This window comes from Ursus maritimus, unplaced genomic scaffold (assembly GCF_017311325.1).
Source record: "Ursus maritimus isolate PB19 unplaced genomic scaffold, ASM1731132v1 scaffold_5, whole genome shotgun sequence".
Classification (NCBI taxonomy): Eukaryota; Metazoa; Chordata; class Mammalia; order Carnivora; family Ursidae; genus Ursus; species Ursus maritimus.
In genome coordinates this window covers 4295104-4321528 of record NW_024426663.1, presented here as the reverse complement: position 1 = coordinate 4321528, position 26425 = coordinate 4295104, and the positions used below count along the sequence as shown (strand labels likewise).

At 37.6% G+C, this 26425-nt stretch overlaps 1 protein-coding gene across 1 annotated transcript in view; it reads right to left on the bottom strand.

Moving 5' to 3' along the window:
- FBXL17 (F-box and leucine rich repeat protein 17) overlaps positions 1–26425 on the bottom strand; it is a 487356-nt gene that overhangs the window by 309159 nt on the left and 151772 nt on the right. Inside the window, exon 5 of the mRNA XM_008704919.2 lies at positions 22366–22473. Coding sequence (XP_008703141.2) covers positions 22366–22473 — 108 coding nt within the window. The remainder of the gene's footprint in view (positions 1–22365; positions 22474–26425) is intronic.

Here is a 26425-nt window from a genome sequence, read left to right as displayed (position 1 = left end):
CAAAGAATTAATCTGGAGGCAAGTGGTAAACCAGGTAACACCCCTTCCAAATATATCAGCGCCCTAATATGTTACTTATATGGAAAACCAGACTTTGCAGATGTGATTAAAGTTATGGATTCTTGGGATGCCTGGGTGGCTCAGTTAGTTAAGGACTTGCCTTTGGCTCAGGTCATGATCCCAGGGTCCTAGGACAGAGCCCCGCATGGGCTCCTTGCTCAGCAGGGAGCCTGCATCTCCCTCTGTCTGCCTCTCTCTCTCTCACAAATAAATAACTAAAATCTTAGAAAAAAATAAAGTTATGGATTCTGAAATGGAGAGATTATCCTAGATTAACAAGGTAGTCCCAATCTGATTACTGGGCCTTTATGTGCAGACAACCTTTCCCAGCTAAAGTCACAGAGATGTAATGGAAGAAGATGCAAGAGACATGTGAATTGTGAAAGGGATTCGATCTGCCTTTATTGGCTTTGAGTATGGAGAAAGTGAGGAGCTAAGGAATGTGAGCACCCTCTAGAAACTGTAACAGTCCTGAGCTGAGAGCCAGTAAAAAAATAGGAACTTCAGATGTACAATCTTAAAGAACTGAATTCCATCAAAAACCTGAAGAAGCAAGAAAACAGACTGTCCCCTGGAGATTCAAGAAGGGAACACAACCAAAACAACACCTGGATTTTAGCCTGGTGATACCTGCGTTGGACTTCTGACTTATGGAACTATGGGATAATAAATCTGTGCTGTTCTATGACTGGATTAAGAAGATGTGGTCCATATATACAATGGAATATTACTCAGCCATCAGAAAGAATGATTACCCAACATTTGCAGCAACATGGACGGACTGGAGGAGATAATGCTAAGTGAAATAAGTCAAGCAGAGAAAGACAATTATCATATGGTTTCACTCATTTATGGAACTTAAGAAATAGGAAGATCAGTCGGAGAAGAAAGGGAAGAATCAAGGGGGGGAGGTAAACAGAAGGGGGAATGAACCATGAGAGACTGTGGACTCTGGGAAACAAACTGAGGGCTTCAGAGGGGAGGGGAGTGGGGGACTGGGATAGGCCGGTGATGGGTATTAAGGAGGACATATATTGCATGGTGCATTGGGTGTTATACACAAAATGAATCATGGAACATAGCATCAAAAACTGGGGATGTACTGTATGGTGACTAACATAACAGAATAAAAATTATTTAAAAAATAATAAATAAATAAATAAATTTGTGCTGTTCTAAGCTAGTAATTTGTTATGTCGGTAATAGAAAATGAGTATAGGGCATTTCTGGTACTATGGGGGAGCTTACCCGGGACTGGCCAGTCTTTTCTACACCACCCTCAAATTCTTCTGTAGAGCCAGCAGGTTAGTCCTGCAGGAAGCTGACCTGAAGTTGTAATCCAACTCAAAGGCCTCAGAGAAGTGAGACAGCCAAGTCCCACCTGAGAGTCAGTTGAGCTTCAGCCCCAAGATAAGACAAGACACTGGAATCTCCACTGCTATTGAGCCAGAGGGAAAGAAATGCTCTAAAACAGCACTGTCCCACAGAACTTTCTGATGATGCTAACATTCTATATCTCTGCTGTCCAATATGGTAACCACTAGTCACACGCAGCTACTGAGCACTTAAAAGGTGACCAGTGTGAGGGAGGACCTGAATTTTTATCTTATTTCATTTTGTTTAGTTTACATTTACTTTTTCTGTGTGTGGCTAGAGGCTACAGTGCTAGACAGAGCAGCTCTAGAGAATTGAGTCTGCCAGGCAACACATAAACCCTCTTTTCCACCTCAGCTAACATAGGAAGAAGCAACAAAGAGAGGGTTCATACAGAGTCACTGTTCCCTAATATATGCTGCAGAATTGAGGAGAGAAACAGAAGTGCTAAGAGAGATAAAATATGAAAATGTCCACAATAGTAGGTAAGTTCTTTCTAATTGAGACAGCAAGCATCTATACACTAAGGGCTGAATTCAAGTTTTTTGATTACTGATTCAATCTCATTACTAGTAATCAGTCTGCTCAACTTTTCTATTTCTTCCTGATTCAGTTTTGGATTGTATGTTTCTAGAAATTTATCCATGTCTTTTAGGTTGTCTAATCTGATGGCATATACTTCTCTTAGAATCTTTTGTTTTTCTGTAGTATCTGTTGTTATTTCTCCTCCTTCATTTCTGATTTTGAATTCTCTCTTCTTTTTGTGATGAGTCTGACTGAAGGTCGTCAATTTTGTTTATCTTTTCAATGAACCAGATACTGCTGTCATCGATATTTTCTTGTGTCTTTTTAGTTTCTATTTCATTTATCTCTGTTCTAATCTTTATTATTTCCCTCTTTCTACTAGCTTTGGACTTTGTTCTTTTTCTACCTCTTTAGGTGTAAACATCCAAAGTCTTTACTACTGTTGGAGATAGACTCCTCTGGAAGCACATAAAGCATGAAATAGCCTCTTTGAGTTGCAGGTGCTGGATGGCTTGCTGGACTTGTGTCCTGACAGCTCTACTCATATCTGTACCATACAAAATCAGAAATATATAAAATGGACCTTGGAGATGCTGAAAAATACTCTGAAGCATGACTATTAAGCCTATGAATGTTAGGGATGAATTTTGCTATGTGTAATCATACGCATATGTGACCTATGAAATATAGCCATGTATAATACATACATAGCAGCGCTTTATTTTCCAATTATTCTTTACTATAGTCACTAGGAGGACAAAAATCATAAAAATTTTACCCAGCCATATAAATATTTCCTAAGCATGTATGTTTTGGAGTCTAGCACAGCTTCTTTATTTTTTCTCTGAGATTCATTTTTTTATAATAATTTTTTATTATGTTATGTTAGTCACCATACAGTATATCCTTAGCTTTTGATGTAATGTTCCATGATTCATTATTTGCATATAACACCCAGTGCACCATGCAATACGTGCCCTCCTTACTACCCATCACCGGCCTATCCCGATCCCCCACACCCCTCCCCTCTGAAGCCCTCAGTTTGTTTTCCAGAACCATGAGAGACTATGGACTCTAGCACAGCTTCTGACACAAAGTTTCTAAGTGAATTCTTACATAGTTCTTAGCTTGCTTCACTGTAAATTATCTTTATCACAACACTGTGAATGTACTTAATACCACTGAACTATACACTTAAAAATGGTTAAAAAGTAAACTCTATGTTACGTACATTTGACCACGATAAAAAAAAAAAATCACTTCATCAACCAGGACATAGAAGGAGGCTGTAATAAATTTCTGTAGAGAGGAAAATTTAAAGTTCTTGTGCCAGTTCAGTCCCCTCACATTAGGAAAGATAACTGAGCACCAGACAGGTTTGAATAACTTATCATAGTACAGATAATGGGGAGAGAGATGTTAGTATCTCTAAATTATCTCACAGATGTGGGGAAACCCAAAGATATCTTCTATAACTCATGGAAAAGCAAAAAGTAACAAGTCCCAAAACTATCTATATGTAATAAAAACTCTAATTCTAGTTGATTGGCTCTTTAACTTTTAGAAATCCTGCATCCATCCCCATTCTTCAATCAAGGTGGGTCAGATAATGACTCTGGCCCACTTTTGGCTGATACTGCCCTGTTTACTATCCATAAATGGAACATTTCTTACTCTTTCAATGGACCACAAACTCATACATGAGGAAACAGATTTACTTCAGCTCTCACATGTAGCATTCTGACCATCTTGAAGAGTGTTTTCCTCTTGGATTCAATTAAGGCTCATTTTATGATGAGGTGACAGTCACTGACTATGCTCATGTGGCCTTCCCTATGACCACTTTGGCCAGTTCAGCATGAAATCTGACAGTATCCAAAGGCTGTTCCAGGAGGCGAATTCCTGGAAACCAGCATTATTACAAGACATATACTGAGTTCCTCTATGGGATGCAGCATTTTTATTGAAAACTCTACAAACAGCTCTGTCAAATCCATCACACCCCTTCCCTTGCTGTGGGCATGTCATAATAGCGCCCTCCAGGGTTTCATACAAAGCTCCCTAAACTAATCCTTCATAGTGTGAAACAAATAATTACATTTAGGAAAATGACATTTTAATTAAACTTTCTTTCCTTATAAATTCCCTGGTAGTCTTGGGTTATACAAATCACAGAGGATCTGAATAAACAAAGACTTACAACCAAGATTCCCTAAATGCCTCACTCCAATTTTTAAACATTTAGTAAGGTATTTTAAAAGAAACCCAAGTCAGAATGTAGACTGTAGGTAATCAACTTTCAGGTTAATTCTTCTTTTATTGAGAAAAAAATATTATTTATAACTAATTCAGGTTAAAGACTAAAATTAGTCAATGACTGGTATGGCCATGTATGTACTTAAGAATAAAACGAGACACTAAAATGTTACCTAGGAAACAGAGTATTGAAGGATTATAAAAAGACCTCAAATGGCTTTCAAGTACTCTTAAGACTCTAGAAAAGTAAAAAAATTAAACAAAATCCTCAGATTTTGTGCAGATTGACTCTGGTAGATGAACCAACACAAGAGGACTCACAGAACCTTGGCAAAGGCAGCAGGGATGTTCCACCATTTCAGGCTAACGAGGATAATTTAGGTGAAACTAGTTGCAGGTGATAATTTTTAAAAAGAATAAAAACTTCTGCATAGTTAAATATGTTCAAATGCCAACCAGTCCTAAATTACGTCTTGCCAGCCCTGCAGATGTTGGGTTTTATTGCGACTGGGTTTCAAAGCAATCAGTTGTAATCTGCAGGGAGCAAAGTCAAGGGTTAAGACAGGCTGCCTTGCTGGTGACTGGGTGACTGGGGCTGTAGCTCAGCACCACACTCATCGGCAAAATACCTGTCAACTGCCAAGATGGAGATCATGGGAGAAAGCAGAGGCGCGGGGAGATGGAAGGGTCTGAGAAGGGCAGTTTCTCTGGGGGAGAGTCTCCTATTAAGGACAGGGAGGGAGACACGAGTAATAAAGGAGGGAGTTGTAGCACAGATCTTGCATGGGAAAAACAGGAAAAAGGGGGAAGAAGCTAAGACTGCTGGGAACAGAAAGGAAAGGGGCAGAGAGGAAATTTCTGTCCCTGAGCACAGGACGGCTTCTCTGCCTTGATAGGGTGTGATATCTACATTGAGAGAACTTGGTTGAACAAGGGAGAGAATGAGGGGCATCCCTTCTACTCATCACCTCAGTCTGAACCTCAGCTTTATTAAGGCTTGCACTCAAGTATAGAAATGGTAATAAGAGCTAGATAAGCCACATTTAGGACATTGGGCAAAACCTTCCCAGCACCTCATAGAACCAAGAACCTCAGGATGGAATTGAAAGCTTTCAAACAGTCTGAGATCCCGGTACAGACAATAAAAATTTCTAATTCTAACCATGAAAATAGGACTCCCAGGGTCTTGGATGCTGTCACAACCACAGTAGCTACCATGTTAATTTTCTGACACCTTCTCTGTGTATTCCTTCCAACCACTGCCTTTTTAATCACATTGGGCTGCTGTCTCTTCGCGTTATTTCCAAATCCAAGGTCCGTTTCACTCTGCCATTCTCCTACTAGATCTGACATCTTTTGCCATTTTATTCACATCCTGTTTTGCTTTCTAGCACACTTTACCGCACTGCTTCTCAGAGCTGTCCCTTCTAACTCCTTCTTGGCATACTACAAGCCAGATTAATCTTCCTTAAATAACATTGACCATATCTCTCACCTTCTCTGAAACTTTTAGGAAACAAAAAATATTTCAACTACAAAAAAAGAATCCCAGAACTTGCCTATCAAAGCCCCTCACTATCTACCACTGCCATTTCCTGAAATCTGTTCAGCTAGCTGAAATCTCTTTCCCCAAATTTTGAAAGGTTGTTCTCAGTGTACTCAAAGAGCTGTGCTCATTACTTTAAAACTGCTCTCACTTCTCAGTTTTTTCCTCAGATAACTTGGAAGTGTGTCGTCTTCTCTCCCTCCCATTTATTCAACTGCCTGGTTCCTACCTCATCTTCTCCACAAAGCCTCCTCGATTACTTTAGAGAGAGGAAAAATTAGTGAGTCTTGGAAATACAATATACTTGCCTAACACAAATTATTAAACAGACAGTCCCCAACATAACTATGCCCATTAGATAGAAATCATCCATTGGCAGCAGCTGCCAAGGGACCAGGGGAACAACCTTCCCTTCTTGCTACAAGTACCTGGAAGTCCCCTCTTTGTCAGCTCCTTCACCTTCCCCTCCCTGGCCCCTCCTTCTCCCCAACCAGCCCTTCCTAGGCTGTGCTCTTCAGGACCAAGCTCTCATCCCAAACACTTGACATCCAATCTTAATGCTTGAGCTGGTCCAAACCTGGATAGTTGTGAATTTTCACTCATTCATTCACACTTACTTAAATGTCTCCTAAGCACCTGACTCTAACTTGGCTGCACATTAGGATCACATGGGGAACTTCATAAAAAAGTACTGATAATCAGGCCCCATTCTTAGACATTCTGATTCACTGGCTTGGGGTAAGGCCAGTTGTTAGTATTTCCAAGAAAGATACCCAGCTGATCCCAGCCTGAATTGGGAACCACTTCTCTAATTCATAGCTACTGATATTTAAACCTTAAAAGTGCAAAAATAATTTGTAAAGCTCAGCCTCTTCCAACACTCAAAAAAGAATGCAGAAGATACTATTCATATGATCAATAACTACTTACCAGAGGCTATTCTAGCTGCTAAAAATACAGCAGTGAACAAAACAGACAAAAAACCCTGTCCATGGGGTGCTTATACTCCTAGTTGGAAATAGGTGAGGGGAAAAATAAATAAAATAAGTAAACAAATTATATAGTATGGTAAAAGTGCTAAGGACTATAGAGAAAAAATAAAGCAAGGCAAGGCAGATGGAAAACAGTGGAAGGAAGGGAGATGGGATGTGATTTAAATAAGCAGTCAAGGGGCACCTGGGTGGCTCAGTCGGTTAAGCATCTGCCTTCAGCTCAGGTCATGATCTCAGGGTCCTGAGATCGAGCCCCATGTCAGGCTCCCTGCTCACTGGGGAGTTGGCTTCTCTTTCCCCCCTGCCCTTCCCCCTGTGTGTAGCTCTCTCTCTCTCTTACTTGCATACTCTCTCAAATAAATAAATAAAATCTTTTAAAAAAATAAGTAAATAACAGCCAAGGACGATCCCATTGAAAAGATAATCACAGAGTACAGACCTGAAGGAGGTGAGAAGGGACACAAAACATGGCGATGCCTTAGCGCAAAGACCCTGGGATGGGAACAGGCGGAGCATTTTGGAGGATTAGTGGAGTTGTCAGAGGTGCTGTAGCAGAGCATACAGAAAGAAAACTAACAGGAGACACAGCTAAAGAGGTGAGTGAGGAAGGACAGACTATATGAAACCTTATAGGACAAAGTAAGGATTTTAGCTTTCGCTCTGAGGAATTTGGGAAGGGTCTGTGTAGGAGTATGACATAATCTAACTTACATCTTTAAATGATCCTCTAGCTCCCGTGTGAGTCTAGAATGGGAGCAAAGGTGGAAGCAGAGAGAGGCTACATTGAATTAATCTGGTCAATCAATATTGGTGACTTGGCCCATAGTGATAGCAGCTGGAGTTGGTATGAAGATCAGATTTTAGATATATTTGAACGTAGAATCAACAGAATTTTTTGACAAATATATCATGGAGCATGAGAGAAAAAGAAGACTCAAGGATGATGCTAAGGTTTTTAGTTTGAGCCCCTGGAAGGTATTGTTGCAATAACTAAGATGGTTTGGTAGCAGGTAGGAAAAGAGTTTGGTTTTGAATATGTTGTCTATGACGCCCATTAGATAGTCAAGAAAAGATGTCAAGTAAACTTGGAAGTCATCAGCACATAAATGGCATTTATACTTCTAAATTTAATATATAAAAGTATTAATTATATATAAATATGCTAAATCCTTTTTATATATAAATTATATATTTATATTCAATTATATATTTTATAGATATAAAATATAAATTTATAAATATATTTACATATTTTTATAAATATAAATTATATAGTTTATTTATAAATTATATGTAAATATGTTAAATTCTTTAGGTACAATGATAATAGCCTTCTAATTTGTGGTGAGTAAAGAAAATAAAATGATTGATTAAATTAATATGCAGGCATACATACGTATAGTAATAAAATATAATACATAGTGAGCTAGTCTGGTTCTAAAAAAATTTAAAAACGCATCAACAGCAATAGTATCCTGAGCCACCTGGGGCAGTTACAGGCTGGCTTCACTCCCTATCAAAGCATAATTCAGCCTTCATGGCTCCCGTGCACATCCTCTGTACAACTGCCTGGGATGCCCACAGTCAGAGTAAGAGACTGCCCTCCGTACACCCACCGATGTTGCTCATTCTCCCACCACAGCCTAGAGAAAAGGTCAATTAGAGACTGTTCCTCCCACTAGAGTCAAAGGCAAGCTACCACAGGTCAGGGCCATGGCTACTCACCTTTGGGTCACGAGGGCCTAACACAGTACTAGGTGCATCAAACTCATTTATTAACTGCTTATTGCTGAATGAGTAAATCTGAAATCAGGACCAAAACTTTAAAGACAATTTCATCTAAGTTTCCAGAGATCAGGTATCTGTCCTTCTAACTATATCAAATGCAGCATCTATAGCTCTGAAGCTCCATGTCTTTAAAAGGGATATATTTGAACATAAACTTCACAATATGTGAGGATTAATAATAAAAAAAAACAACAGTCTCATTCCACACAAGTAAGGGTCATTTTAGAACAAGACGCATAATCAGTTCACTATTTACGTGTTGGGTTTTTAAAATGAAGAACAGTTTTTTTTTTTTTAAAGTCTGTAAATTGTCAGTGTTTTGATGTGTGTCGCAGGAATTCTGAATAGTTCACTAAAATTTTAATCACTGTCTTCTGCTGCAGAAATGGGAATTTGTTAATTGGATTTCTGCATCTTAGGGTACCAATTCAGAATGGATGCTCCGTGCCTCCTCTCGCACTCCGGCAGGCAGCAGTCTCTAATTGACTTTTTCCTAGGACTTTCCTTTCTACCAAATCCCTTCCTTTTCTCCACAGAAGATTTCTGGAGCTCCGAATGAACTACAAACAGCACTTAAAGTTAGCAGCACGAAGCAGCCCTGTCACTTTTTTACCCAGCAGGAGCTAAGAGACAGAACTTCTCCTCAATTAAAAAAATAAAATGTTCACACTGTTTCACTCAAATAAGAAAAAAAAAATCAAAGCTTAAATAAATTAAGGGGAAATTAAGTCAAATGTGAATGCAAGCAAGGAGAGATCATTTCATCTCACTGGACTGGTTGTGTACTTCTCTTTCATTTCCTACACCAAGGTCAGAGATCTGTTATTAAAAAAAAAAAAAAAAAGACAGTTCATGGACTTCTGAACCCATTTCAGTCACCAGCATCGTATAGCACACTTCAGTGTGTCAAAAGTTTTGGAACTATATTGCAAATAAAAGTTTTACAATCTAATTTTTTAAAGTAGTACAATAAATGAAACTTAACCCAGGACAAACTGAACATTAGCACAGGGCAAAAGCTTATCATATCCAAGCCAAGGGACCTGTACATTGACCTCTTGATCATATGCTATTAAGGCAAAACCACCATATTATTCCTTCTTTATTTTTAAATGTGTGTAGCTAGAAAACAAAGGAATGACATTAATGCTTTTTATTTTAAAAAATATATTCCAAAATATATTTTTATTTTCTGGCATTCCAGAAATAATACAGAAATGTTGTACCTACTCTCTAAAATAAAATGTCTATTTTTTTTTCTTTCTTCCTTGTTTAAAATATGCAACTGGGACTCACCTTCACATCGAAAATCCCTTAGCCTGCCTCACACTTTCACTTCTGGGCCTCAGCTAAAAGCCACAGCTCAGAGTAAAAAGTGCCTAAACCTTAATTTCAGAAATTCTGTGACCAGGTATTGTTTCAGGGAGTGTGAACCAAAACACCTTGGTGTACAGAATAACCACCAGGTGAGCCACTTCCCATCGCTAGGCCTTCCATACCACCAGAAAAAGATCTCCTGACACATGGAGGAACAGCATGAGGCCTCTGTCAGCAGGCACCTGCAGCTTCTCTCTGCGGTTGGCCTTATAGGTCTGGAGAACCCTGCGTCACCAAAGAGGAAAAGCCTAACCTAGGCAAACATCAGCAGCTTTCTCTCCTCTCGACCTCCAAGCCATCTCTATGAGAAGAGATATTCCAAAACATCTATGTAACTCTTCTTACCACCCCCCTTGCAGTCCCCAAATAAAACCCAAAATATTCCTGCAAGTTGGAAGACACATCTGGTACTAACAATGTAAAAATTAATCAATCGGATCATCGCTACTAGTGAGAAAGGAATCCCAGAATCTGTCCTAAATCAAGATACAAGGTTGGAAAAAATACTCTCTCTTCATTTCTGGCATTGTACTTGATTTAATTGTTCATGGTATTATCCAAGTGCCCCAATCACCTATGATAATGAAAGAATGAACACTCTCCAAGTAAGAAAAATCTTAGAAGACTCAAACTTTTTAAAGGGCATGTGGGATGTATATGCAAAATCCAAGTCAGGAACTCTCCAAACACTAAATCAGATTTCAATAGTTTACCTTTGTTCTGTAATAACCATTCCAAGAAGCAACAACATTTGGTTTAAAATATATTTAAATTTGGAACTGCTAAGTTTTAGTTCCTGACTCTGCTAATCGCACTCAAGAGCTACGAGTGAACAATCTAAATTCTAGGTTATTATCTATGCAATAGGCAGTGTATCAGTTATCAATAAGAAATGGTAATCAGGAAGGTCTTTAGGAAATTTTCTTTGATAATAAATAATGTAGATTATGAAGTTACATTATCATTAAAACAGATAATACAAATTTTTCCAAAATAAACTGCAAACATTTTGTAACTCTGATTTATATATTAAACTACTACTTTCCGATACAAAGAACTATCCATCTGTAATTCTACTCTCTCAACCTATTTTGTCCCTCTACGAGTAAAAAGCTTCATTCAACTGAGATGTATTTAAAATAACAATAGCTAGTGTACATCTAAGGTATAATTTTAAATATCAAATTATGATTGACTTATGAAAATATGATGAATTATGAAAATAATATGTACTCTGAGTCACTTATACTTCTCATATCAATGAAAAAAGTATGACCAAGATTTTTGAAAATTAAAAAATAAACAGAAGTAGACATGATAGCCTGTTATTTTTAAACTATCAGTCAAAACCATCTAAGATATAACTTAAACTAACTAGTAACTGATAACCAATAAGTCAAATAACTAGTTCACAGCTTAACTTCTTTTTTTTTTTATAATGATTATTTATTATATTATGTTAGTCACCATACAGTACATCCCCGGTTTTCGATGTAAGGCTCGATGATTCATTAGTTGTGTATAACACCCAGTGCACCATGCAATATGTGCCCTCCTTACTACCCATCACTGGCCTATCCCATTCCCCCACCCCCCTCCCCTCTGTAGCCCTCAGTTTGTTTCTCATAGTCCATAGTCTCTCATGTTTCATTCCCCCTTCTGATTACCCCCCCTTTCTTTATCCCTTTCTTCCCCTACTGATCATTCTAGTTCTTATGTTCCATAGATGAGAGAAATCATATGATAGTTGTCTTTCTCTGCTTGACTTATTTCACTTAGCATTATCTCCTCCAGTGCCGTCCATGTTGTAGCAAATGTTGAGAACTCGTTCTTTCTGATAGCTGAGTAATATTCCATTGTATATATGGACCACAACTTCTTAACCCAGTCATCTGTTGAAGGGCATCTCGGCTCCTTCCACGATTTAGCTATCGTGGACAATGCTGCTATGAACATTGGGGTGCATATGGCCCTTCTCTTCACTACGTCTGTATCTTTGGGGTAAACACCCAGTAGTGCAATGGCTGGATCATAGGGTACACAGCTTAACTTCTTATTTAGTCAAATATTTTTCTTTACATTTGCCTCTGTGAATTGACATTGCAGATTATAGCACTGAGAAAACATTTAAATTTTGTTTTTGCTGGCAGCATGTATAAAAACTATCTTTCTATAATTAAGCAGCTAGCCCACTATCCTATTTTGGGGACTCACCATGGCCTTGCAGCTTCCTTATTCTTAACTGTCACATAGCTAGCTGCCCCTATTTCTCTAGCTACAGCTTGTCTAGATCCAGAACAGAAGTATGGCTAGTGGTAGTGTGAGGAAGGGTCAAGACTAACTTAAATCTCCGGTGATGGGTATTAAGTAGGGCACATATTGCAAGGTGCACTGGGTGTTATACGCAAATAATGAATCATGAAACATTACATCAAAAACTAAAGATATACTGTATAGTGACTAACATAAAAAATTATTTAAAAAAAGACTAACTTAAATCTTACATTAGTATGTGCAATTCTCTGCTTTGTGCTTTGATCACCACTATTACAAGATTCTCTGAAAGGAAATAAATATTGGTTCTACTCTCTTAAGTGGGCTTTCATGTAAGAAACCTGGAACGATGCAGAAAGATGTATTAGAGTCTAAACAGGAACACAGAAACCACTCTAAGTATTCATTAAATGACATGAAGGGAATTTCATTAAGGAAATTGGTTATTCTGGTGAAGCACAGGCTGAGAAGAACAACTGGAGAAGCTAGTGTAAGCAGAGATTTCACAACAGCAGGAAGAATAAGCACCTCGAGGCTGGAGGGACAAAAGAAGAGTCAGTGGTCCTGGAACCCACAGGCTGTGGCCGTTCAGTACAAGCTGGAGCTCTAGGGCATCTGCCCAGGGCTAGAACCACAGAGGAAATAAAGCTGTTGCCAGTCACTTTACCTGAGACCCAAGGGGAGGGAGAGAAACACCCCAGTTTCTCCCTTCCTTTGGCTTGGCTGCCTCCCACTAAATGCAGCCTGGAGAATGAAGCCCCCAGTGGTGTAGAAATGCATGCTTAGAGAGAAAAAAGGATCCTAACAGACCTAGGATCAGAGCAATGCAAAAGGAAAGAAGGGGGAAAAGGGATCCAGTTTCCAACAATGAAAAAAAGCAGCCAATCTCATGGAAGTTCTTTATAACAACCCAGAAGCATAATTATGCCTGAGTATTCCTGCAACTTGCCTGAGGAACACAGGGTGCTAATCAGCTTTGTTTTTTTTTCCAAGCCGGATGAAAGCTGTAAAAGTCATCACTTGCCCTGCTTTCTCAGGCACAAGGGTATTATTTAATTTTTTAAGATCCAAGATTGATAGCCTATTCCACGTTGAAAAAGTACCTCTGATCAAACACAATAACCAAGCATATCCTCTAGTGAATATAACAGAGAAACTTCCAGTGGGAAGCTTTCTTTTGGAGAAAAAAAATGTTGATGGCCAATCATCCCACTAGGATACAATCAATTGAAGGGAAGTCTACAGTAGGGAAGCAGCTATGTTCCTAAAGGTTTTGTAAATACAGTGTGATCAACAGCTTTTGTGTAAATGCCTGTGATACCACTGGGCTAGAGAGCAAACATGTGAGGAGCTCGACTGCCTTCAGTCAACGGACTCTATTGGCCTCTATTATTGGACCAGTGTGTCTGGAGAAGAGAGAGCTCAGAACCAAACTTTATTCCAAAAATTATTGTGGAAAATAATGAGTAACATTATGTAGGCCCAAATTAAATACTGAGGAGTCAAGCTAAAATTTCAGAACACACACCCCTACTGTTGCATAAATAAATTAGCTTTTGACTAACGGAGAGTTACTATGGAAATGAATTCCCTATTGTCCAAGAATGAGACCACAATAAAGACACAACATAATTTATCTTCCTTTCAGTATCCAAGAGCCCCTTTAGATTTTCATTACAAACATTGCACAATGTCACACAAAATTGTAAAGAAAAATCTGATTATTTGGGTTCTGAGTAATGATTAATGATTGACATAGTGTGGGTGTGTACTGTGTTTAAGTATGTCTGTGAATGAATATATAATATGTTCATACACAGGCACTTCTCTGTGGCTGACAAGACCTGCCCAGGTGCAGGGAAAATAGTACTTAAGGAGGTAGTTATATTAATTAAAAATAAAACACTGTTAAATATTGTATAATCATTCAAAACGATTAACTGAATATAACTGTCAATGGTTTTATATAATTGAATATGTTCCTTAAATCAATTTGGATTCTATTTAACTCTAATTCTCAATAAATGTTTATTTTAAATTAATAAATGAGATCTGCTTACTTTGTTTTTTCTCAGTAATATATTTCCTCATTAAGTTTCACTATAACTTATTCTCCTTAGGCCTCAAATATGGTTTCTCTAATTCGGGCAGTCTGTTCTGTTGGGGCCCCATCCGTGTCTAATACCAGCATTTATGTATAAACCACAATACTAAATGAAGTGATCCCTAAATAAAATTTCTCTCATGAAACAGTGTGAACAAATTTGAAAGTCTAAGAAAGCATGAAAGCAACATCTCCTAATCTTTCTTAGATAAAGACTGACCTCATGTGTTAGAGACAAGATAAAGTCGAAATCTTTTTTTAAAAGAATATTTGCAACAAAACCACAATTTATGAATAGTAAGTGTGTGATAAAAATTCAAGGAGTGAAATGAGGATAATAATATAAGCAAAGTTAAATAATATTTAAAATATAAAAGCCAAGATACAAGAACGACCCTTTCAAAAAAGACTGCCAACTTTCCTCATTTTATATTATATATTTATATTAAAGCCTGAAGCAACTATTTTATCAAAGGATAGGTACAACAAAGAAACTCATTTATTCATTATACTTGTTAGGACTTTCACAAACTGAGTCATTTGAAAGATGAATTCATTCATTTTACTAGTGTCACACTGATACATCCTGCCATTGTAGTTGTTGAAATGAAAATGCAGCACAAATAAATATATATTACAACTGGAATATGAGTAACAGCGCTATAAAATATAAAAAGAGTAGCCTCATTGAACAGGGATTACTGATTTAACAGAATGAAAAACTAAATGCGATAAATTGCTACAGTTTATGTAGACCTTGCCTATACTAATTTAGAAAAGTAAAAAACGAAGTCACTAATTCATGCAGTAAAAATAAGGAACACAACAGTATATTCACCCAATTCAGTATATTGCTATAGTAGGAATTATTTAAAATGATTTTATTAAAAATACTATTTTAGTTGCTCAGTGCATGAATCTAAATCATTAAATAGCCCTTAGGGGGTTCAGCGGGGAAAGGAAAATAAAACAACGAAGAGCAGACATATAGTCATTAATCTTAAGGTTTAGCACAGGCACTCAGGTAGAAAAAAAAAGGGTCACAAAGATTTTAAATAAAATTTATTTTCATGAAATTATTGTATATTTTTATTTTAATGAAAGAATAGGAGCAGATTAGGACTAAAGAGTTATAGGGAACTTCTGTACACCAAGATGAATATTTATATTACTTTAGTTATTTTTCAACTACATCTTCAGTTACGTCCCAAGCACCATTCCCTTAAATCCTAGAGGTAGGTAGATGCTACTATTATTCTTATTTTATAGATGAGGAAATTGAAGCAAAGAAATTTGGTGATTTGCCCAGGTCATACAATCAGTAATCATGCCATTAGCTTTGATGACAGAAATAAGTGGTTTGCTGTCAACTGCAAACTTCTTAAAAAAAAAAAACACCAAAATCAATTAATGGATCACGCCAGAGCTAGATAATCATTGCCTATATTCTCAACATTCAGGTTTTGGGCTCAACTCTTAAGCTCTGAAAGGCAAAAGGAACCAAAAGCATGGTCCCTCCAACAAACACTGCTTCATAATACTCACTGGCTCATACTCACTATGAATTATCTTAGAGCTGAATGAATTTAAGAACACATATTTTTCCCTATCTCAAAATAACACACAAGTGCTATGATTACTTAGAAATAAACGAAATGATAATCTATGACTAAACAGCAATATCACCCGAAAGTAGCAAATGAGTATATTGCTCCTTTAGAATAAGGCATTTTAAACTGATCAGTTGTTTGGAAATTTAAAAGGCAAGAAAGTTCATCTTTCATTTCTAGTCTCTGGATACACAAGAAAAGGAAGACAAAAATTGAGTTAGTTGCATGAATGAACATTCTTTCAGTTACTTATGTTAAATTGGCTGAAAAAAATCAATTTTGTTTTCCTTTAGAAAACATTTCATACTTTCAACCATAAGCACTTCTAAAATATGTGGGGTTTTTTTTAAAGTTCTTTAAATATGATTATGGTCGAAGAAAATATCAGAAGTTTGGGCATTTTGTTTAGTTGTCTGTTACCTTTCCCAAAAAATTCTGTTTAAAAACAGAAGCAAACAAACATTAAAAACGTCAACCAAACCCATATGTGACATAACCTAAAACTTCAGATCATGCTTATAAATTGAATAAAGCAACAATAAGATCTAATGTAGCATCAGAATTAATATTATTAACTGACAGATACTTTATCGTATTTAGTAGTCTTATTATATTATTCACATTTTAAAATAATATTATTAACACTCACAACTTTAAAATATATCAACAATTTAAAAAAATACATCGACCTGTAAGTTATGGCAAATATGAATTTGTATGTGTCATATAATAAAAATGAACTTTTTATCAAAAATTATTCTCCATCTTTCTTAGTAGTCATTTAATATAAGATCTAATAAAAGATCAAAATCATTTGGGGGCACCTGGGTGGCTCAGTCCATTAAGCATCTACTTTCGGCTCAGGTCATGATCTCAGGGTCCTGGGATCAAGCCCCATGTCAGGGAGTCTGCTTGTCCTTCTCTCTCTGTCCCTCCCCCTGCTTGTGCACTCTCTCTCTCAAATAAAATCTTTAAAAAAAAAAAAAGGATTAAAATTATTTGAACCGATCTGATATAAACTTACAATGGATCTGTGGCATTAAATTCATGAACCCACAGCATTTCTGAAGTTTGCACTCCAACTACAGATAAAAATAACTTGACACTTTGACATTTCAGGCTCCATAGGTCTATCTGTTTAACTGATTTTAAAATTAATATTATATTTTAATATACATTAGTTACCTTGAAAATTTCCTGTTATTAACACATTCTTTAAAAGTATGATATTGAATAGTGTGATTTTATCATGTGACATTAATATCAACATATTTAATTTTTTGACCCCCTAAAAAGCTTTTTTTATTATTATGGAATTTTTCAAATATAAATAATAGTCATGAGAATAAGGCAATAAAGCCCCATGTCCTATAACCCAGCTCAATTATCTGTATTTTGCCATTTTTGTCTCCTTTATTAGCCTATCCACTTTTCTCTTTTTCCGCTTTTTATCTTCTTTGTAATGTTTTAAACCAAATGCCTATACAGTGTGCTGTTTCACTAGTAAATACTCCTGTGTATCTCTTACAGATAGAGTTGTGGTTTTTTTAAGTTTATTTATTTATTTATTTAAGTAAGCTCTACACCCACCTTGGGGTTCAAACTCATGACTCTGAGATCAACAGTCACATGCTCTACTGACTGAGCCAGCGAGGTACCCCAAAGTTTTTAAATATAACAAATATTTAGTAGAATTCACCAAGGAAGCAATTTGGGCCTGGAATATCATTGGAGGGAAGGTTTTTAACTACAGATGCAATTTCTTTAAGAGATATAGGGGTATTTGGGTTATGTATTTCTTCTTGAGTGAGCTTTGGTAGTCTGTGCCTTTCAAATAAATTTTTCATTTCATCTGGTTTGTTGAATTTATAGGCATAAACATGTATAATATTCCTTTGTTATCCTTTTTATATCTGTAGAATCCATAGTTCCGTTATGATATTGGCAAGTTGTGTCTTCTTTGTCTCTCTTGCTGTCCTTTTCTTAATCAGTTTAACTAGAGACTTTTCAATTTTATCTATTTTATCATAGAACTAGCTTTTGGTTTCAATAATTTTTTCTTTTATTCTTGTTTTCCATTTCATTAACTTCCCTTTGATCTTTATTACTTCCTTTCCTTTCCTTGCCTTGAGTTTAATTTGCTCTTTTTCTTCAAGTTTCACAAGGTAGAAGTTTATGAGGTAGAAAGTCACTAATTTGAGATCTTCCCTTTTTTCTTACATAGGTGCTTAGAGCTATTAATTTTACCTGAAGTATATTTTAGCAGCATCACATTAAATCATCAGTGTTGTGTTTTCATTCTCATTCAGTTCAAAATACTTGCTAATCTCTCTTTTGATTTCTTCACTACTCATGGGTGATTTAGGATTGGGTGCTCAAAGGAGATCAACTACAGACCTCTGGGATTCCCTGCATACTCTCCACTCCACTACTCTGTCCTCTAAACTCTGGCTGCCTTAGTCTCCCTGGACTTTCTGTTCTGTTTCAACTCAGAGTGTCTGCTGAGTTTTGCCAGGGTTACCCCTCCCCATGCGGCAAGATGGAAATTCTCTCAGTGCGGTAGATGGAGGTAGTCATAGGACTGTTCTTGCTTCTCATATCTCAGAGATCACTGTCCTTAGTTGTCTGATATCCAGTGTCTTGAAGACTACTGTTTCACACATTTTGTCTAGTTTTTGGGATTGTTTCAGGGAATAGAGTAAATCTGCTCCCTATTACTCCATCTTAGCTAGAAAAAGAAATAAAGGGTTTTTTTTAATATATCATTATGAATTCAAGATTTTTATACATTTGTTCCATTTGGTTTATTTCAATCCATTGCAGTCATTTTCCTTCTCGATGCTCAAAGTATGCCAACCTAGGCCAGTGGGAACTACTTCATGTTCCTTTTGGGTCCTTTTGACATGTTTCTACTAGCCCCTTTAGTGGCAAATGATATTTAGCCACTACAGTCTAGATATTAGAGGTTGATTATGTATTTGCATCTGCTGAATCTGTTTTTAAAAAATAGGAGGGAGACCAAGATAGAAATATTTTATATTTATAAATAGGTACACTACAGTGAAAAGAACAAACACACCCGTGTTGGAGAAGACTCAACTGTCACATATAACAAGTCACAAACGTTCTCAACTGTTAAATGAAGACCTCAAAAGTTCTTAGTACTGCTTCCTAATATGGGTCTAAAGTTTCCAAACACAATCTAGTGAACTTGACTTTATCTTCTCAACTTGGGTGCATTCAGTCTTAGCTATTTCTGGACTCTAATTTACAGTCATAGGACCCTAGAAGGAAGACCCCCTCTTCCAATATTGTTTGATATTAGCAGAATTTCTCTGAGGACTAAAGGTTTGTCGTCGGTAAATACTGCACAGTGAATAACAATTTGGCCGATGCTGAGCACATCAAAGTAAAATTAGGCCCAAGGAACCATAGTTATAATATCAATATTCTTCCACCTATTCCCAATCTTCTGTCTTCTTGCCCTTGGTGTAACAATCTGAGCTGTCAGAAATCCCCAATTTTCCTTTCTAAATTACTAAAGACTTGACATTTCTTAGTTTCAGGGAGAGCCCCACATAATCCCTTCCAGGTCAATGATTCTTAAATGCGTAGACTGTTCTGGTTATAAGAAATTCTAGAGACAGATCATCTAATTCAGGCACATCCCTTCATACACAGGGAACTAAGTCATGGAAACTTTATGCCATTTGCCTTTTTACGAACGGAGAATCCAAGACTTAGAAAAGTAATACATTGCAGAGAATTTCTAAACCATTTAAAACTAAACATATTTAGACCAATAGCTCTCAACACTGTGTATCTCACAACTGTCTAATCACTTACTTAAAAATAACACACCATGGTGATAATAAGGATAAGAAAACTTCCTAAGAGATTTATATATTAATAAACATTTTGTGAGTATAAATTGCATTTTGTGTAATGTTGTAGCTTGAAAACACCAGGATGCAAATATTTTAACAAAAATCTTTTATTTCATTAAAATCTGAGTTCTACCCTTAGTTTTCAAGAGATAAAACAATTAAAACAGCTTTGCAGAAGCTATGCATGCTTAAAATGCTACCTTGCCTTCACCTGAATCCAGGAAACTAAGCAATATTGTACCACAAACCAGTCTTCTCATTAAAGCAAAAGACTGCTGAGCAACAAAGATGATCTTCAAAAGTTTGTGGACCAGCTTTGACATTAATCCAGTAGATTCGGACTCCTGACAGTCCAAACCACCAATTCTGGCCTATCATCTTCAGAATAACATTCTCAGCAATTTGAGTCTTCCAACACAGACATTTGCTATTTGCTATAGCTGCTATTTTGTCACAGAGAGTCATTCTGATCTTTTAAGTACCAGTGTACCATAATTTTTGGCCATCTCAAAATGCTCAGGGAAGCACTTACTGATCTAATAAGTCTTGTTTTGTCTTTAATGAGTACAATTTCGAGTGATCATAAAAATCCCACATATGGTCATTATAACACTTGTTGTGCACAATCTGTTCATCCAAAGGCATTTCTACTCTACACTATAAACAACATTAGATGTGACTAGAAAAACATTCATCCACCAAGATGTTCAGGCCAAGGTTATAGGAAATGAATAAAAATTATGGTTATGTATGGTCTTGGTTACACTAAGATATTCTGATAGAACAATAACTGAAAATAAGATGCTTTTCTTCTCCACTAGCTTTAGGCTCTGATCCTCAAAATACAATTAAAGCTGATCAGTCACCAGTCACTGGAGACGCAGGACAATCACAGGATCTGTTTCAGGCACACTAGACCAAAACAGTGATTTGGTATTTTTTTCTCAAAGTTTGCTCTGACTTTTCAGCAACTTAGAGATAACAAAATCCATTTTAATATTAGTAGCTAACATTTACTTAGCATTTACTGCAATCTCCATACTGAGGCAAGCACCCTGCATACATTATTTCAATTAATACCCTGAAAAATAATTTCTCCACTTAGTGAATAAGTGCCAGAGCCAGGATTCGGACTCAAGCGAACAACAGAGCCCAGGCTCCTATGCACTGTGCCTTAATGCCAGAGTCCTTTTTTTTTTTTTGCCAGAGTCGTAAGTAACTCACAATCATTTGCTCTTTTCCTAGGAAGAAAGAAAAAGATTATTTCCCACTAAACTGTAAACTTAAAGACACCTGAAGAGATCTAGCCCACAGAGACCTGGGATCTCCCCTGTTTTATTTCAACATTGTGCTACTAACACAGCAGTTTCCTAATAGTAGTGAAATGAAGAAAGGGTGAATGAAAAGGTTACTCAGCTCTAAGTGCGAATGCAAGACTCACACCCATTCTAAGTACTATATGGTACAGTTAAAATCTATTCAGTGACAAATTTCAGATAATACACAGATAAATTTCAGAGTAGCCAGTTTTCCTTACACACATGTAAGAATTTGTACCTAATTATTTTAAAGCTCTGGAGTGAAGATGACACATAAGTGAGAGGTTACAAAGGAACTGGCATTGTCATCATTGCTAAAATGTAAGATTTCATATATTTGGTATATAAGTGGACTCTCTGAACTAGAAGGCTAATTTTTGACACACATTTACCTCTCTTTTCACCTTACATATTCAGCTTAATCATATGCACTGGCCATATTCACTTTTTTTTTTTTTTTAAGATTTTATTTATTCATTTGACAGAGATAGAGACAGCCAGCGAGAGAGGGAACACAAGCAGGGGAGTCGGAGAGGAAGAAGCAGGCTCATAGCAGAGGAGCCTGATGTGGGGCTCGATCCCAGAACGCCGGGATCACGCCCTGAGCCAAAGGCAGATGCCTAACGACTTAGCCACCCAGGCGCCCCCATATTCACTTCTTAAAAGCCAAATGCTCAAAAGACCTAATTATATGTAAGCAATTAAAACCTCAATCAAAATATATTCTAAATGCAATAAATTAACGTTTAAATAATTTTTGTCATACAGATCATTTTCTTTAATGCATATACTTCATAGCCATTAGCAATTAAAGAGCAAAAAAGTAAGCTTCTTGTTTAAATGAATGTCCCATTTAAGAAAGGCTAAGTTTGGTATTGTTGCTTTCAATTGGTTTTAACTACCAAACCCTAGTACACTTCTGTAACAGTCTGACTAGTCCTTACTCAAGCACATTTAACAATGCTAGGGCACTGATATGAGTGATAGAAACGCTAAGGAGGGGCCACCTGGGTGGCTCAGTCAGTTAAGCATCTGCCTTCAGCTCAGGTCAAGATCTCAGGGCCCGAGGACTGAGCCCTGCATCGTCGGGCTCCCTGGTTAGCCGGGGCTCTGCTTCTCCCTCTCCCTCACTCTCTGCCAACCCCCCCACTCATGCTCGTGCTCTCTCTCAAATAAATACATAAAATCTCTTTAAAAAAAAAAAGAAGAAGAAGAAGAAAGAAACACTAAGGAGATGGAGCCATGGCACCTACCTTGGTTAAGTGAATGACTCCTTTAGAAGTAACTGAACAACCCATGAAGCCAACGTACTGAAGTTCAGGGCAGTGCTCAGCAAATGCTTTCACCGACTGATCTGTAACCTGGGGAAGAGAGGTGAAGAAAGTTATGCAAGGTGGTGTTCCAGTGAGTTTAAGGATTTGGCTCCTGCGAATTCCCTCACCCTACTTTGCATCATTAATATTTCCCTTTCCGTTGGAGCATCTGAATCTGTATACAAACATGCAGCAATATCTCCTGTGAGTTTTTTTTAAGTTTATTTCATCTCTATACCCAAAGTGGGGCTCAAACTCAACACCTCAAGACCATGAGTCTCATGCTCTTCTGACTGAGCCAGCCAGGGACCCCTCTCCTGCGGTTAAAAAAAAAAAAAAAATTCTCCCTTCAGCTCAAACCTCTTTTCTCTATCAGCCCTTTTTTTTTTTTACTTCTTCATAGAAAACATCTCAAAGATGTCGACATCTCTACCATCACTTCTTCCTATCAAATCTCTCTCAATGTATAAATTTTCTACTGACATATAATTCTCATACTATAAAATTCACCCTTTCAAAGGGTACAGTTCAGTGGTTTTTAGCATATCCACAAGGTTGTGCAACCACCACCAACATCTAATTCCAGAACACGCTCATCACCCCCAGAAGACACCCCATGTCCATCAGCAGCAACTCGCCTATTCCATCCCTTGCCCTCAATCCCTGGCAACTTTCTGTCTGTAAGGATTTGCCAAGTCTGAACATTTTTTATAATGCAAATTCTATAAATGGTTCCTAAAATGCAACAATGGTCTCTTTATAAGGTTTCTCCCTTCAAGTGTTTCTTCCAAGGAATCTCATTTTGCCCCTCACTGCTTCAAATTCTTTAAATTTGGGTGGTGTGGTGGTTAATTCTACGAATCAACTTGACTATACCATGGGGTGCCCAAATATTTGATTAAGCAGTACTCTTGGGTATGTCTGTGAGGATATTTCTGATGAGATTACCATGAAATGGTAAACTGAGTAAAGCAGACTGTCGTCCCCAATGCGAGTGGACCTCATCCAACCCGCTGAGGTCTGAATGGAACAAAAAAGTTGAGTAAGGGAGAATTTGCATTCTCCCTCTCCCTCTCCCTCTCTCTCTCTCTCTCTCACTCTCTCTCTCTCTCTCTCGCTGTCTCGCTCTTTCTCTATCTGGCTATCTTCAAGCTGAGACATCAGTCTCCTACCTTCAGAGTCAGATTTGGACTAGAACTTACACTGTTGGCTTGACTGGTTCTTATGTCTTTAGACTCAGATCAGAACTGTGTCATCAGCTTTCCTGTGTTTCCAGATTGCGACCTCAGATTTTGGAACTTCTTGGCTTCTAAAAATGCGTGAACCAATTCCTTACAATAATCTCTTTAGAGAAACACACACACACACCCTCAGACAGATTCTGTTTCTCGAGAGAACCCTGACTAATGTCATCCATATTAGAATCCCCTGAGGAGTTTATTAAAACTTCAGAACCAAACAGGGTGAGGCCAAAAAATCGGTATTTTTAAAAAGCCCCTGAGTGACTGTGAGGTGTGTGAAAGCTTGAGGTCCCAGTGTCACAAAGGAGTTAACTTGACAGCTTTTGTCATTTCTACCTGGCCCTGCTTTAAACAAAGGGAAGAACGAAATTCCTTTTTTGTCTCCTCCCCACCTCTGGAAAATTTCAATGTATAAAATTATCCTCTTGTAATTGTGCTAAAATTTTCTTCACTGTTCCACAGAGTGGCAGCTTATAAAAAAGAAGGTTCAAATATTCTCTACCATAGGCTTAATTTCAGATTCACTTTCCTCACAGTCAAGATGAAATCAACAAGTTAAACACCTTTGAACAGTTTTTCAAACAGCAGCGACAAATCTCCTTTGCATTAGCTTTATTATGGATGACTCTGTATCTTCCTCATCTATTCTGAATAGATATTGGAAAATAAAGGTATGTGGGTAGCATTAATTCTAAAACAATCACAAGAACATTTTCTTAAAATAATGAAACCAACAGCATCCATGGTACATCTGATAAAAGATTAATTCTGCCCTCAAAAGTAAAGTATGCTTTAGCATATTAAGACTAAGGGTGCCATTGATAAATTAAAAATGGGCCTTCCTGACACTCAGCTTTCTAAAAACATTATGTTAACCAAGAATATTTCAGACACTAAAATAGCCTGAAGCCTCAATGGAAACCAATTTCTATTTTTTTAAAAAGGGGGTGGTGGCTAACAGAGGTTAAATACATGTGGTCAGTTTGTTAAACACCCAGCCCAATCTCACTCTAACGTCTAGCCTTCCCTGTGTGCATCTCCGAGGAAGGAAGGGGAACTCATAAGGATTAAGGACACAAGAAAGCTCAGGTACAAAGTTAAATCTTTGACAGGGAAGAAAAGAGGGTATTAAAAATTTGGTTTGCGGGTCTTTCTTGTTCAGCTCAAGCAATCAGAATAAGAGAGCTCAGAGGAGACTCCAGCATCAACAGAGTCCTAGAAGTCAAGCAAGACCGAGTAAGTCCTTGGGGTATAGAAACACTGGCAGGGGGGCGCCTGGGTGGCACAGCGGTTAAGCGTCTGCCTTTGGCTCAGGGCGTGATCCCAGCGTTGTGGGATCGAGTCCCACATCAGGCTCTTCCGCTGTGAGCCTGCTTCTTCCTCTCCCACTCCCCCTGCTTGTGTTCCCTCTCTCACTGGCTGTCTCTCTCTGTCGAATAAATAAATTTAAAAATCTAAAAAAAAAAAAAGAAAAAAAAAAGAAACACTGGTAGGCTTGGGTGTGTTTTAGAAGACTAATAAAAGGGCCTTGAAGATTTGGGTGGGGTCTGGCCCCATTCCCAAGGGTAGAAGATCAGTTAGAAACTGGAGGCTAAACATCTGACAAAAACAAGTATAGATTACAAGAGGCAGGTACGGGTGAGTGGCCGCTTCTCCGAGACCCTGCAGCCTGTCTCTTTTCAAATCCCAGGTGGGGCACTTATTAGCTGTGTGATTTGAAGCAAGTCATTTCATCATTCTATACTTTCTTCCTCCTATATGACAGAGAAAATAATAGTACCTAGCTCACAGGGTAAAATATGGGAGTAGATAATGCATGTAAAATGTTTTGAACAGTGCAAGGTACATTGTAATTGCTCAATACATTTTAGCTATTATCATCATAACCATCACATGTTCTCCTTTCTTCTGTTTTCTAATTCTTAGCCAGGACTAAGGGGTTGTCATGTGTAAGAAAATAATTCCAAAAAAAAAGTGTAGTCAAAGCATGCTAGCTTACTCACCTACTTATTCCAAGAGATTCTGATCATAATTTGGGGGCTCTAGGTTATGGGCTAAACTGTGGGATGAGAGTGAGGGAGACATAGGTAGAAGTTTATTATGGACCCATCATGGTAAAAAGAATCCCATTTTGTTAAGGTTCTCAGCCTGACTGCACATCAGAATCACGTGAAGAGCTTCCCGACTTAATTTCTGGCAGACAGCTGCGTCAACTTTATTCTAAAAGCTCCCCAAGGGAGTCTAATGTGCAGCCTGGGTTACGAACAAGTTCCAAGGCCTTTCATTCAAAGTGTGGTCCTCAGACCAACAGCACTGGCATCACTTGGAGCTTGTTAAAAATGCCAAATCTCAGATCCCACCACAGACCTACTGAATCCTAATCTGCATTTTAATAAGATCCCCAGATGATTCTTTTTTTGTTTTAATTAATTTATTTATAAGTAATCTCTACACCCAATGTGGGGCTCAAACTCACAACCCTAAGATCAAGAGTCTCATGCTTTACGGACTGAGCCAGCCAGGCACCCCCTCAGTTGATTCTTACGCACCAGAAGCTTGAGAAATACTGTTGAAGGGACAAGGGATTATGTCATCTTCTTGGGGACAGAGGAAGCAAAAAGTGGGTAGCCATCTCATAACCCAAGCGCCATGGACAATTTTTTAAACAGCTTTATTGAGTTATAATTTATATACCATAAAATTCATCCATTTGAAGGCAGAGTTCATTGAGTTTTAGTAACTTACACAGTTGTGCAACC